This window comes from Anoplophora glabripennis, unplaced genomic scaffold (assembly GCF_000390285.2).
Source record: "Anoplophora glabripennis isolate ALB-LARVAE unplaced genomic scaffold, Agla_2.0 scaffold451, whole genome shotgun sequence".
Classification (NCBI taxonomy): Eukaryota; Metazoa; Arthropoda; class Insecta; order Coleoptera; family Cerambycidae; genus Anoplophora; species Anoplophora glabripennis.
The window spans coordinates 357,539-371,606 of record NW_019416652.1 but is presented as its reverse complement, the minus strand read 5'-3'; the positions used below and the strand labels follow the sequence as shown (position 1 = coordinate 371,606).

General features: G+C 32.5%; 1 protein-coding gene across 1 annotated transcript; it reads right to left on the bottom strand.

Annotated features, from left to right (window-relative positions):
* Window positions 1-3,195: 3,195 nt before the first annotated feature.
* Window positions 3,196-13,236, bottom strand: LOC108909675 (probable ATP-dependent RNA helicase DDX20). The gene is made up of 3 exons (XM_018714071.1): window positions 12,973-13,236; window positions 11,525-11,698; window positions 3,196-5,308 (listed from the first exon to the last, which is right to left on the bottom strand). Exons 1-3 carry the CDS (start codon window positions 13,157-13,159, stop codon window positions 3,252-3,254), a joined length of 2,418 nt encoding a protein of 805 aa, XP_018569587.1. The 5' UTR covers window positions 13,160-13,236; the 3' UTR covers window positions 3,196-3,251.
* Window positions 13,237-14,068: the final 832 nt, after the last annotated feature.

Below are 14,068 nucleotides of genomic sequence, written 5' to 3'. Positions count from 1 at the left end.
CGGTTGTTAAAATCATATTACATATGTACAAAATCTTTGGTATCCTTATAACAAATTAATTCAAATTTGGTGTGGTGTTAACATTTGCACATGTGCATAATTTACTGTAAAATTTACAAATTTTTGTAGGTTAGTGGCTTAGGAATGGGTAATAAAACGGGATTTCTTTACCCCAACTTCTTCGCCAATGACCTAATGACCAATGACATTTGGGATTCATTATTAGATTCCGCGAAAAATTTTACATAAAAAAGGTATACTTGTTGAAAATCGGTACAGGGTACCGTTTTACCGAAAATCTCAGATGAATGATAAGGGAATCTTAAATATTCAACAATTTTTTTACAAACACTAACTAATATTTCAAATATTAAGAATAAAATGACAGTTCCTGATGACAGATAAGTCTATTATTGATTAGTTGTTTATTCATGGCAATCATTCTGTACGGATACTTTAATGGACGCACAGCACAGATTTAAAATTAATAAGTAGGTGTAATTTTTTAAAGGAATTATATTTGTTTGAAACAAATGGACCGTTGAATGAGCAAGGATACCTATAATTGCTTCAGAATGACATAAATAAAATTTTAGGGAAGGTGCCATTGAACATGCTGTCCACCGCACTGCAGCGCAAAAAAAATGAGCTCAGAGAAGGAATTCAGTACATTACGAATGCAATAAATAATACACAAGGGATTATATTTAAAATTTACTAGTCGTTTTGCCGATGTAGACATTATTTAATATTGTTTTGAATTCTAAGGTAATATGTGGCATTATAATAATATTAATTTAAAATTTATTTCCTATCCTTAAGAAACTAAATTTCTTATAAGAAGAACGGTCTCCCGTTCATTTGAGATTTTCGGTAAAACGATACACTATACCGATTTTCAACAAGTATACCTTTTTTATGTAGAATTGTCCTCGGAATCTAAAAATGAATCCGAAATGATTATTAGGTCATTAGCGTAGAAGTTGGGGTAAAAAAAATCCCAATTTACTACCCGTTCCTACGCCATTGACCTACAAAAATTTGGAAATTATGCACATATGTAAATGTTAAGGTAGTTCAGTCGGTATGACAGAAACAGATAGTGCTGCGCAACAAAGACAGCGAGTCTGTTGAACATGTGTGTGTGTGTGTGTGTGTGTGTGTGTGTGTGTGTGTGTGGAATCGAAAAGTCCAGTGTAATTCTACAATTCCTGTCAGATAAGAATTCTTTAATATTACCAAACCTCCATCAACTTTCGCGCTCATTTTTCTCAATTTAGTCCCCATTTAAGCGTACTCATTCATTATTGTTTTTAAAAATTTATTTCATACTAAATGGTCAATCATAATTTTTTTTTGTACCGAAATAATAAAAAAAAATTATTCTACACATACAAAAATTTGTGCATGAACGGTAAAAGTGGTTTATGAGAAATATAACGAATCCCTATCTCCCACGTGTTAATTCTTTAAACACTGAAAATTAATTTCTTAAAAAAGAAATGGTCAATCGATTTAAAATTTAAATGTTATTCAGAACTGCATTAACTATCGAACTATAAATTTGCGTACGTGTCTTAAGCCTAGATTTTATTCAATGGAACTACTTTAACACCACACCAAATTTGAATCAATTTGTTATAACCATAGCAAAGATTTCATAAATAATATGATTTTAAAAACCGTCCATGGCCCTGTACAATGAAAATGGTGAGGCTTAGACCCTTGCTTTATAAGGCAATTCTGAATTATTTATTGAGTTCTATTTGTGGTTAAAGATTGATTCACTCGAACTGAAACACCCTGTATAAGCATGTATCTACAGACTGCCTTTTATATGATGGCACAGTCCGTTTGCTACTAGTATTTATGTCATAAAATCACTGATTTAATGCTCACGAATTAATGCAGTCGATACTTTAGACCTAATTTACTCGAAAACGGTTCATTTCTGAAACAAAGGCGCATTTTTTGTTCAGAATTGATTGCAGATTCATAAAAACTTAATCAAATTACATAAAACTAGGATATGCAAAAGTTATGAATACATAACCTTGATGACAAGTTGGCCTAGGCCGCCCTTGGTGTCAGATGGAAATAAGTACCATGTAGATGGCCTTTAATAGATGTACATTTCATTCAAAAACCACTTAAATCCCTAAAACGGTTTTTGAATTATTGCGGAAAGTTGTTGCTATTTTTTTCTAAACAACACTCTGTAACTCAGTGAGAGTGCATCGCAGAAATATATTTTATAAGAATTTTAATCTTATTTAGGTTTGGTCTACCTCCTGATAAATTTTTGTAAGTTCACACTGAGACACCCTGTATAAAGTGAACATTACATTTTAATCTCATCTACTCTTACAAGTTGTCAACCTGTCTGATATCGCATAAGGACACTAGATACAGGATGTTTTTAAATGAAGTAGCAAAAATGGTACCAGTGAATGTAGAGCCAAAAATAAGAGGATTGAAATAAAAATACATTATATGAAAGTTGCACCCCTGAGGCGATATACCCTCTTAAAGGAAGAGATTGAAATTCACATTTTAATTTTTTTTTCTTTAACATGAGGAATGCTAGAGACACGAAACTTGGTATGAGCATCCTACTAATAGACAATTTTTCAATATTTTTTTGGATCATTGGCGTATTTTATAAAGGAGTGAAACAGTTACCTCTTTAGTGAACGATAATGCATCTAATTTTTTTACTAGAAAACTATCAGTTTTATCGAAATATTACAAGAGGTAAAAAAATTGCGCAATAAATCAGTCTTCCCAACAAATATTTTTAAATAAATAATTTGCTTCATATAAAAAATGTTTAGTAAAATATTGCAATGGGGTTGACTGTTTCACTCCTTTATAAAATATGTCAATGATCGAACAAATATTGAAAAGTTGTTTCTTTATTAGTAGGATGCTCATACCAAGTTTTGTGTCTCTAGCATTCCTCATGTTGAAGAATAAAATTAAAATGTGAATCTCAATCCCCTCCTTTAAGAGGGGTGCAACTTTCATATAATGTATTTTTACTTCAATACTCTTATTTTTAGCTCTACATTCACTGGTACCATTTTCGCTACTTCATTTAAAAACACCTTGTATATGATAATGACATAAGCTGAATATAAATAGTTTTGTATTTAACGGACTCACATTTGAATACATAAAATATTGTTAACCATTTACATAATAACATAAAAAAGTACATATTTTTAAAAAATACAATTTGTTGCAGTCTCTTATTTTTTATTTGGATTATATCTGGACTCCTGATACTGGTTCATTTCTCGAACATACAGATTTTGTTGAACATAATCTCGTACACTAAACACTTGAGACTGCCACTTACGATAAAACCAGCAATCGAAATCCTCGATACTCTCAAAACACAAACCCAATTGCCACAAACTTTCACTGCACTGATCAAAATACGAATTTAAGTGGTCCCAGTCCGCACCATCATAAGTTTCTCTGTATCTGTCGATATTGTCCTCTTTTTCCACGCACGTCCACTTCATAACCTCAGGATTACAATGACGGTTATCCGCATCGTCATCACTGGCTCGACCGATTGGCATGTCGGAAAATTCATCACCCTCATAATCATCACTGTTCTCTGTATATCCAGCTTTATCAGAATCGTTTGAAATTAGTCTTTCCTTTAAACGTAAATTCTTGAAATTGTTTAATTCCGATTTTGGTAGGTATGAACTCCAGTGTCGAGAGTTAGATTTCGTCGCGCAATGGTAACCTATTTTGAATATATCTTCCATACTATTTTCGAATTTACTTTTTTCTGTTCCAGGTAAATAATCAATTTCTTCAATATTTTTTAACAATTCTTCAACTGATCTGAATCTTGTATTCGATGCAATTTCAGCAATTTCACTTTTGTCCTGGTTTTTAATAGCATCGATGTAGTAATGCAACACATTTAGGTCTGGTTCTAGTTCACCAGATAATTTTTTACGTGACAGAATTTGTGTCACAAACAACAAAGCCTTGTTTTTATAGAAAATATTTTTTTCTGGTGTTTCCGCGGATTCGTTTGTTCGATCGATTAAAGCACTCGATACTCGACTTGTGTCACTGAAAGTCGAAGTTAATTGTTTGAAAGTAGAACAAGAACCGTGATTTCTGTTAATTGTGCCATCTGATGGTTTATTTAAAGGTACGGACGGATCCAAGTCTTCCGTGCTATGATTTGTAACACATTTTGTCGTTTCTTTGGAATTTAATCCTGATAAACCAGTATCTTTTCCCTCCGAGTAGCTAGATCTTCCGATTTCTTCTTCCCGTACATTCCCCGCATTTTTCTTCCGTTTCAAATCTAATACATTTTTCTTAATAGACGTATTCATCTCCGGTACATACGAATCATCTATAATTCCAAAAATACAGTTATCAGAAGAACTTTCCAATTTCAACAAATCCGATACGCTGCTGTTACAGATTGGCAACTTCGGTATTCCAAGAGAACAACCTCCGATTACACCGAGCATGCATTGCCACTGGTGAAGTGCGACTCCACTAGAGACGAAATCAACGCAAACACCCGAAGAACCGTACCGTCCCGCTCTACCCATTCGATGTAAATAAGTTACCGCGCTGGTAGGTATGTCGTAGTTGACGACTAAGTCGACTTTCGCCGCATCGATCCCTCTCGCTGTCAAGTCGGTCGATAGCAATATTTTGCACTTGAAATTCTTGAGGTTCTTTACCGTTTCCAACCTTTGAGGTTGGGATTGTGCGGCCGAGATAAACATGGAACACCACCCCTTTTGGTTTAAATAATTGCTTATACTTTCTGCCCTGGTCTGGTAATTTGTGAAAATCAAACACTGTGTAAAGGAAATCATGGAAAACAAGTTCAGAAGTTCCTCGTTTTTAAACTTGATCTCTTGTATTACCGACGTATACGGTTTAATAATCTTGACAAACTGTTTTAATCCCAGTAATAATGGAGTACCGGTTTCGACTTCTATATAAGTCAGCGACAACATGTATTTATTCAAAAAGGTGGACAATTCTTCCGGATACGTGGCACTAGTGGTTATAATTTGTTTCCTATCAGGTAAACAATTAAAAATCTCATTTATGTCATTTATAAAACTACACTCCATCAGCTTATCAACCTCATCGAGAACCAGGAGGTGTATTGAGTTTGGCTTCAAAACTCCTTCATCTATCAACTGTTTCACTCTTCCAGGTGTACCAACCGCTATGTGGCAATTCTTACATTTTTCTTTATCTCCTTCCAATGGCAATCCTCCTATAAATGATTCCACTTTGAGACCTGGAACATGATTTCTTAATTAGTGTTGATCTGCATTTATATCACATGATTACAAGGTGTATCAGTTTTAGTCTATGATATTTTGAGAGCAGATTGTACAATGAAAAATAATGGTACTTGCTAATATAAACTTATTTCGAAATCTCTACCATTTTTGAGACGCAGGGTGTTAACAGTGAAAAAAAAAAAATTATTTACTGTAAATATCTTCTGAAATAGTAGAGGTATTTGAACTAAATTTGGTGTACGTTATATCGAGTCAAATTTCCATGAAATACTGTAATATCAAGACTTTTGCGCAAGCATTGGCGGAGATATAGGAAACTCATTCAACTATTTTATTAAAAAAAAATAGTACAGTCCTGTGCAAAATAATAATTGAATACATTTTCTGAAAAAGCACACCAATGAAAACAAAAAAATGCCTTACATTTTGTTGATATCTCTCTCTCTGTTTTATGGTAAATTGGATTTCTTTTTTTCATTTCAAATTAGCCAGATACTGGGCGATAATGGATTTTTTAATTCCTGCTAGAAATATTTTGGATAGTTTCAACTAATTTAAATAAAAAATAAAGTAGCACCTTTTGAATCAATAATATTATAATTTGATTATTACAAGAACTTCAAAAGAATCATTAATTTCCAAGTTTTTTAGATTTCTCAAACATTTTTTGCCGCCAGTAAGTTTTTTTGTGTGAATAACACCGTTTCAGAAAATAAAATTTAAAGCAAAAATGAATGTATGAAATGAAGATGAAATTCACAAAAAATTAAGTAAAAGGTTAATAACAAAATTACATACTACATAATTCAATGCTAAAATTAAATTATCAGATTAAATAACTGATAAAAGATTATTGCCGCTACTAGTAGTATTGAGTACATTTCATAACAGGTATTCAAAATGGAAACTTGCCTCAATACATGCTCTGTAGTGTGTTAAAACATTTAATTGTATAATCTTGCATTAGTTTAGCCTTTAAAAATTATCAAAATTCAATAGACAATGATCTGTCCTCAAATCCTAAAATATTCTGGTCCCATATTAATTCAAGATCTAATTCTACCTCTATTCCATCCTGAATGAGTTATAATAGGATTCAGTTAAATAATCCTTCTGATATTGTCAATGCTTTTGATAATTATTTTTCTGATTCATTTCATTCACAACAGTGTTAATAGTTGTACACCCACATTGCCCTCTGTTATCTCTAATACTGTGTTTTTGATGTTATTGAAGATGACATGCAATTAAGAGAATGAAGGGTAATTTTACAATGGGACCTGATTTAATTCCTGCATTTTTACTAAAATAATGTAAAATAATTTTCACAAAACCTTTAAAAACTATATTCAATTCTATAATTACATATATAAAATATCCACAAGTATGGAAAGAGTCGCAAAACCCTGTTTATAAAAAAGGTACTAAGAACGACATAACTACCAGCCCATAGCTATTATAAGTAACTTCTCCAAAATCCTAGAAATAATTTTACACAATTGATTTTATTTTCATATTAAAAAATCAATATCTCCGTACCAACATGGATTTATGAGTGGTCGTTCAACTATCTCAAATCTACTTGAGAAAACCCAATTTATTGCTGATGCTTGCAGGAAGTCAGGTTGATGTTGTGTATACCAACTTTTCCAAAGCTTTCGATCGGCTTGATCATAATATACTAACATTGACATTGGAGTCATGTGGTATCTCCCCTGCTGTTATCTCTGTTTAAATCTTATTTTTGCAATAGCTACCAATTTGCGCAGTATTGTGGCTTTCACTCATGTAAATTTGATCTTATTTTTATAACTAAAGTGCACAGCCAAAGTTAAAATCGAAAAGAATATGCAGATACCGTTTATTGGTGATGAATAATTACGTGATGAAAATTCTAAAGCATAGACTAAAAATTCTCGATAGAAAGTTTCCTAATCATCAGATGTTCATTGAGAGTTTTCAACATTAGTGCAAAATTAAGGAGGTTCGATAGATCTCTTGCGGAGCAGGCGGTGCGGGAGGTGGGAAGCCTATGCTTATAAATGGTAGTTTCATTGAAGTACGAATGAAATTTATACCACACATATTAGCTCGCATATATTTTTCCTGTTTAATGCAGGGCAATTAACTTTTTATTTAAATAAATATGTCCATGTATTCATTAAGAGCTTATAAAACTATGGGCGAAATCTGGCAACATTGCACATCAGTGTGGCGTGGTGGTAAAAGTTGGGTCAACTGTCAAGTGTCAACTGTACTTGGCGCGTACGCCGTATACATGACAGTCGGAGAATTAAATACAGCGCACAGTGTTGCCATATTTCCTTTCATTGGATCTTTCCATTATCTCAATAACTACAATGTAAGTGCATATTTTTATTGTTTAAAATGTTTAGTAATATTTAATTACAATTTTATTACCCAATCCTAACCATTTTTAAGATCAATATTAATGTTTGATTAAATTTTTTTCCCAACTCCCATAAGAACCTATGTATAAAAGTATAATTATTTTTAATATCTTTCTCAAAAAAGCTACATTGGCAAACGCTCTGATATTTTTACACGAGGCAGTTTGGATATTTATTAACAGATTTCAGTTGCTTTGAAAACTTTCTTACCATTTTTTTCGGTATCGAACCTCCTTAAGTAGACTTTTACTTGGAAATTAACGAGACTCTTAAAATTCTTGTAATAATCAAATAATAATATTATTGATTCAAAAGATGCTACTTTATTTTTTGTTTAAATTAATTAAAACTAGCCGAAATATTTCTGACAGGAATCTGAAAAATCATTATCACACAGTATCTGGATAATTTGAAACGAAAAAAATTTGCTGTATAACAGACAGTCGAGAAAATGTAAAAGGCATTTTTTTCTCATTGGCATGCTTTTTGAGAAAATATATTCAATTATCATTTTGCACAGGACCCGTCTATTTTTTTAATAAAATAGTCGAATGAGTTTCCCATATCTCCACCACTGGTTGCGCAAAAGTCTTGATATTATAGTATTTTATGGAAACTTCACGCTATATAACGTACACCAAATTTAGTTCAAATAGCTCTATTATTTCAACAGAAATTTCAGTAAATGAAATCTCGAAAACGGTTGAAAATTCAAAATAAATTTATATGAAAAAGTACCATTATTTTTCGTTGTACTATCAACTCCAGAAGTCTCAGATAAAAACTGAGACACCCTGTATATAAGATGGTCCTGTATTGAAAACCCCAGGGTAAGAAAGGGATATGTATACAGCGTGTTTAGTAAGTACTCGTACAAACTTTAAAGGATGAATCTTTGACTAATTTTAAGATAAAAAGTTCATATGAACACGGGTCAGCAATGGCTTGGTTCTTGAGATACAGAACGTCCAAAAAAAAATTTATTTGGTATTTTGATTATATTTTTGTTCATTAACATGGCAATTTAACAAAGTTCGGGAAACTGGGAGTATTGATGATGATAAATTCAAATATTTACTTATGTTTTTGTTTAATGTTAGAGAGCGCCTCATACAGTGTTGTACCTGGATTTAAATAACCATAACTTTTTTTTATCGCACTGTACGTCATTTCATTTTTAACTACATAACTATTCTCCATTCAATTTTACGTACAAAAGGTATTCTTAGTATTTGTTGCTAAAAGCAGACGTTTTTTAAAAAAATTGGTTTAAGGGTAAAACAACGTTGGAATTTTTTAAGTTGAATCATTGAGTTTTTGAAAAATAAGCGAAAAAGAGTCATGTGTTATGTTACACTATCACCAAATTAGTGAAAATTAGAAAAATATAAAAATTTGGAAAAAGTGTGCTGCATCTTTCCTATGCAGCGGCAGTACACAAGAAAACAAGGTACCTGCTATGGCAAGCCATGGTTTCCATAACAGTATAATCGTCATGACAGTTGACTTCAAAATAGTACATTGCTATATTAGGATTAGACACTTCTAATTTGAATAAAACATGTTATTTTTTCTCCAACCGAAATCCCCCATTTAATTATTAATTTATGCTTTGAAATTATTCAAACCAAATTTGGATAATAAAGCAAAGTTATATCGATGTAGTTATGGATACTTTGTCAAACATTAGTCGCCATATTGCTAATTGAGTTCATTCGAGATTGTGGTTCAATTTTCTAAAAACTTTGTAAAAATGGAATCTAATGAAAATTTAACTGTACCTGAGGAGATACTGGAGGGTGCGAAAGAGATTTCTTTGAAACTTCTTCCAAAGAAATCTCAAGAAATTTATGAACGTTTTATGGATTGGTGCAAAGAAAAAAAATTAAGTTGTATTCAGAAGATGGTGTATTTCTCAAACTTAGCAAATAAAATGAAGCCGTCAACACTTTGGTCACAAAATTCAATGTTGCAGTCAATGTTGAATATAAAGAAAGGGATTGATATAAGCAAATATTCAAAGTTACATGTTTTTCTCAAGAGACAAAATGAGGGATATGTTACAAAGGAGCAAGTTGATTGCTTTTTGACTAGTGCACCTGAAAATTTATATTTGATGATAAGATAAAGGTAAACAATTTAAAAATAAAAAAACTAAATTTTTAAAAAAACTTCTTTATAGGTCGTCTTAATATTGGGGTTTGCAGGAGCATGCCGTTCTGATGAATTAGTCAATTTAACAATTGATAATGTTGAAGATGTGAAATCCGCCTTAATTATAAAAATTCCCAATACCAAAATCAAGAGACCACATTCTTTTACCTGTGCTGAGAGACAATTATTTAAGTTTTTATCGAAAATATGTTGCTTTAAGTCCATCCGGATTGGTAGAACGTTCACTATTTCTCAGATATGTTAGTGGAAAGTGTCATCCAATGGAGGTCGGTATTCAGAAAAATCAGTGTCATCTTGCAAGAAGAGGCAAAATTTTTGAAGCTGGACAACTGGAAAGAGTACAGTGAACATGCATTACCACCAAAGTCTGCTACCCACTTGTCTTAAAAGACACGGAGGATGGAGACCTAGCACTGTGGTGGAAGGCTACAGGCTAGACTCACTTTTGAATAAAGAAAATATTGTGAAAAGAATACTGCGAAAGTTGATAGTGGTAATGATAAAACAAGCACCACTGTCATTTCTGATTTCACATCATAAAATAATATAACTATTAATGAAAACGTATTGGACTGCTTTGAGAATTGCTCCAAGAATGAGGGTAGTGGCAGTTTCAGTTGTTTATTTAATTTTAATACTTGTTCAAACTGTGTGTTTCATATATCAATGTGGATAAACAAAAATTATTGTAAACTTTGTTTATATAAAAATAAAATTAAAAAATTATAATAAATTGTATAAATTAAAACTTGATTAACACTTTTATTCTAAGGATTACTGAATTCTTCTGTTGCTAAGATACCATTTTTTTTCTCAATAAAGAAAATGTCAACCTTAGAGACTTCTGACCGGCCAAAAATGTTATAGGTTTGTGACGTTTGGAGAAAAACCTTATTTTTTAAATTGTTGAAAAACATTGACCTAGACTATTAGAGAAAAAAGGATACTTATGCTTAGTTTTGATAAATCAAACTATTTTTGAGAAATATAAGTTTAGATATGATTTGTGGTTTATTAATAAGTTTCATAACATCGATCACATACGCTTTAAAGTATCACAATATTTCTGAACAATTTCTATAAAAAAAAAAAGGTAGTCATTGACTGATGATCAACTCTATAGGTGACACATTTAACTAGTTTCTCATTTTTCTGGGTATTTTTCCACATTCTAAATTATATATACACGGTGTATCTAAATAACACCGAAAAAATGTAAGGGGCGATTTTCTGATGAACATGGCCACTAGATCTTTCAGCAAAATACACCCGCGTTAAACAGCTCATCTCTTTAAAAAGGCATTGCAACACATTTATTTTTGTTTCTCATAAATCCATAACTTTTCGAAAAAACTTGAAGAGATCTCTCTATCGCCCCTTATATTTTTTCGGTTTTATTTAGATGCACCCTGTATAACCTTCTACACGAGGACCAGTTTTTAACAAATTTTTCCAATAATTTTGAAATCTCACAATAAGAAGTAGACAAATATTTACAAACACTTTTCACAGGTATCTGGTTTAAATATAAATACTTTAACACATTGTAGTACAATTAATTACTGATTTAAATCATCACTGATTATTATGGAATAGAATACAAAACACAATCCATTTTATTACCGTTAATATGGCTGCCGATGTTGACTATTACTTCTTGAATCTGCACTGCTATTTCTCTGGTAGGTGCTAAGATTAAAATTTGTGTCTCATGCTTCTCTACTGCAATAGTTTCCAGAGCTATTATAGAAAACACCAAAGTCTTTCCTGTGCCTGATTTTGATTTCACAATTATATCTGTAAAAACAAAAATATAGATTAAACCTTTTAGTGGATAAGACCGCTTTCAGCACCAATCACGTGATGCGCATGCTATTGAGACATTCTCGGTAACGCGACTGAGTGGCCCGTCTGAAACTAATTGTTACTGAAGACACCACTTTATATAATTAAAAAAAAAACTAGTTATTTACTTTTCACGTCATTAAAAAAGACGATTTATTATCAGGTATTATTTAAATTAAAGTTGGCTTGACTGAGCCACTAATGTGGCTCCTGTGATGAGATTACAGCAACATGTGGTGGACAGTGGTGGCGGAAACTAGCGATTTTCTGCCACAGAAGCTCGCTAACGTCATTCGTTTTGAAAACGGAAGCATTTTAACATGTAAAACAATGGCGATTTAGAGACCGCTACTGAGTAGCCAGTTTGGAAGTGGCCTATATGGAATTACATAATAACTAATTTAAAATAAACTACCCCTGATTATAAATAAGAAAATTTTAAAATTAGTTTGGTATTTCGGTTTCATGAACTAGCTGCCTTATTACCTTTTAGTCAAAAGTAGGTACTTCTTTGTCATATATTTATTTATAATATATGTCTAAGGTTTTGTTTGTTTTCAGTTATATTAATATACATACCTACAATCTTTACACTTTTTTTATTTTGTACTAAATAAAAATGGTCATTATTTTAAGGTGATTAGCCATAAATACTACTACCTTAGATAATACGAATTAATATGTTGAATTAAGAGTTTAATCGTAAAAAAATTATGATTGCACTTTATGACGGGTAAGGCTATGTAGAATGATAATATCAAAAAAGTTACTCGAAAGAAGTGACGTCAAGTTCAATCTAAAGGCTTCATTGAAACCCTTTCTAAGCAACAAGAATTGGGTTTCCAATTGCTTCCCCACCCACTGCATGCTCCAGATCTGGCCCCCAGAGACTATCATCTCTTTGCAATGCTCAAAAGAATGCTCCAGGGAAAGAGATTTAGCACAAATGATGAAGTCATATTGGAAACTGAAAAGATTTTTGGACAATTTGTTCTATAAAAAAGGCATCGAAATGTTAGAGAAATGTAGGAATTAATTTATCACTCTTAAAAGAGACTTCGTTGATGAACAGTTGAATTTTGCAAAACAAAAGTTTTTTTAGTATTTACTCCCATGACTTTGTGACCCATATGTTAATAGAACTTGGCTAAGGGTACGAAGACTACATTGCAAAATTTTCCATATAAAACTAGTAAACTTACGAAATTTCAAATTGAACTACTCACCAAATCCGCACCTCCCAACAGGAATTGATTTTAACTGAATCGGAGAAGGTTTTCTAAAACCAGACTCTTTAATACCCTTTAGAACATTTTCACTTAACATCAACGATTCAAAAGTTATATTTCCATGAATGGTAACGTCTTTCGTTCTATTGTTAACTTCCAAGGAATGAGCTATAATTTGCGACATCCTAAAAACTTAATAAAATGGTAATAACTTTCATAACTGTATACAACATACAATAATAGTGCAAAATCACAACACCCGAACACACAATATTTTTTTTTCAAAACAATGTTTTTTAGGTTAACCGGTTTTAACAACATCATCGACTTTATAAACTACTGGACTCAGGACTGTCAATTTGCTAATAATATAAACCGCTATCGCATAGACGTATGCGATAGAAATAGAGCTAGTGCAGGCAAGAGTGCGTCGTTCACAGATCTTCGACTGCAGCCTGCTATACTTAAATTTAACAAATCATGGAATTGTACGTCCCTCGATTCATTACCCAATTTTTGTGTAGCGCGGTACTACTTGAAGTTAAAATGATTTTAACTGCATTTCAGTTCCGAGCTGGCAGCCGAGCAGAGCAGACGTGTTTTGTGAAAGTGTAGTGCAAGGAACAAAATCTACCTGCCTTTATTAAGGCTACCTGCCTCTTAATCACCGACCTAATCCCCGGCTTAAGCATAGAGGCCGTCGGTATCTTTGTTACAGGTACCTGCGCCGAGGTTATGCCCAGGTAAGTCACACTTTTACTTATTTATCAGTTATTTGCATTACTTTAGAATACATTTCTTTAAAATTGCGACCCCCGACAAACAATATACCAGACAGTCAAATAAACCAAAAGACACGTACGCCCCCGTAAGGGGGCATCCCCACACGACTGACACGTACACACCCTCATACATACACGCACACACGCACAAAATGTCGGACTCCGAAAACGAGGAGAACATATACATATACATGGACGATACAGACAGCGAAAGTCCCTCTTCAAGGGTCTCCACCAAAAAACATGACCAAAAAAACTGATTTATACGAACAGTTACTAACACAAAAAACATGAAAACGAGACGCCGCGAT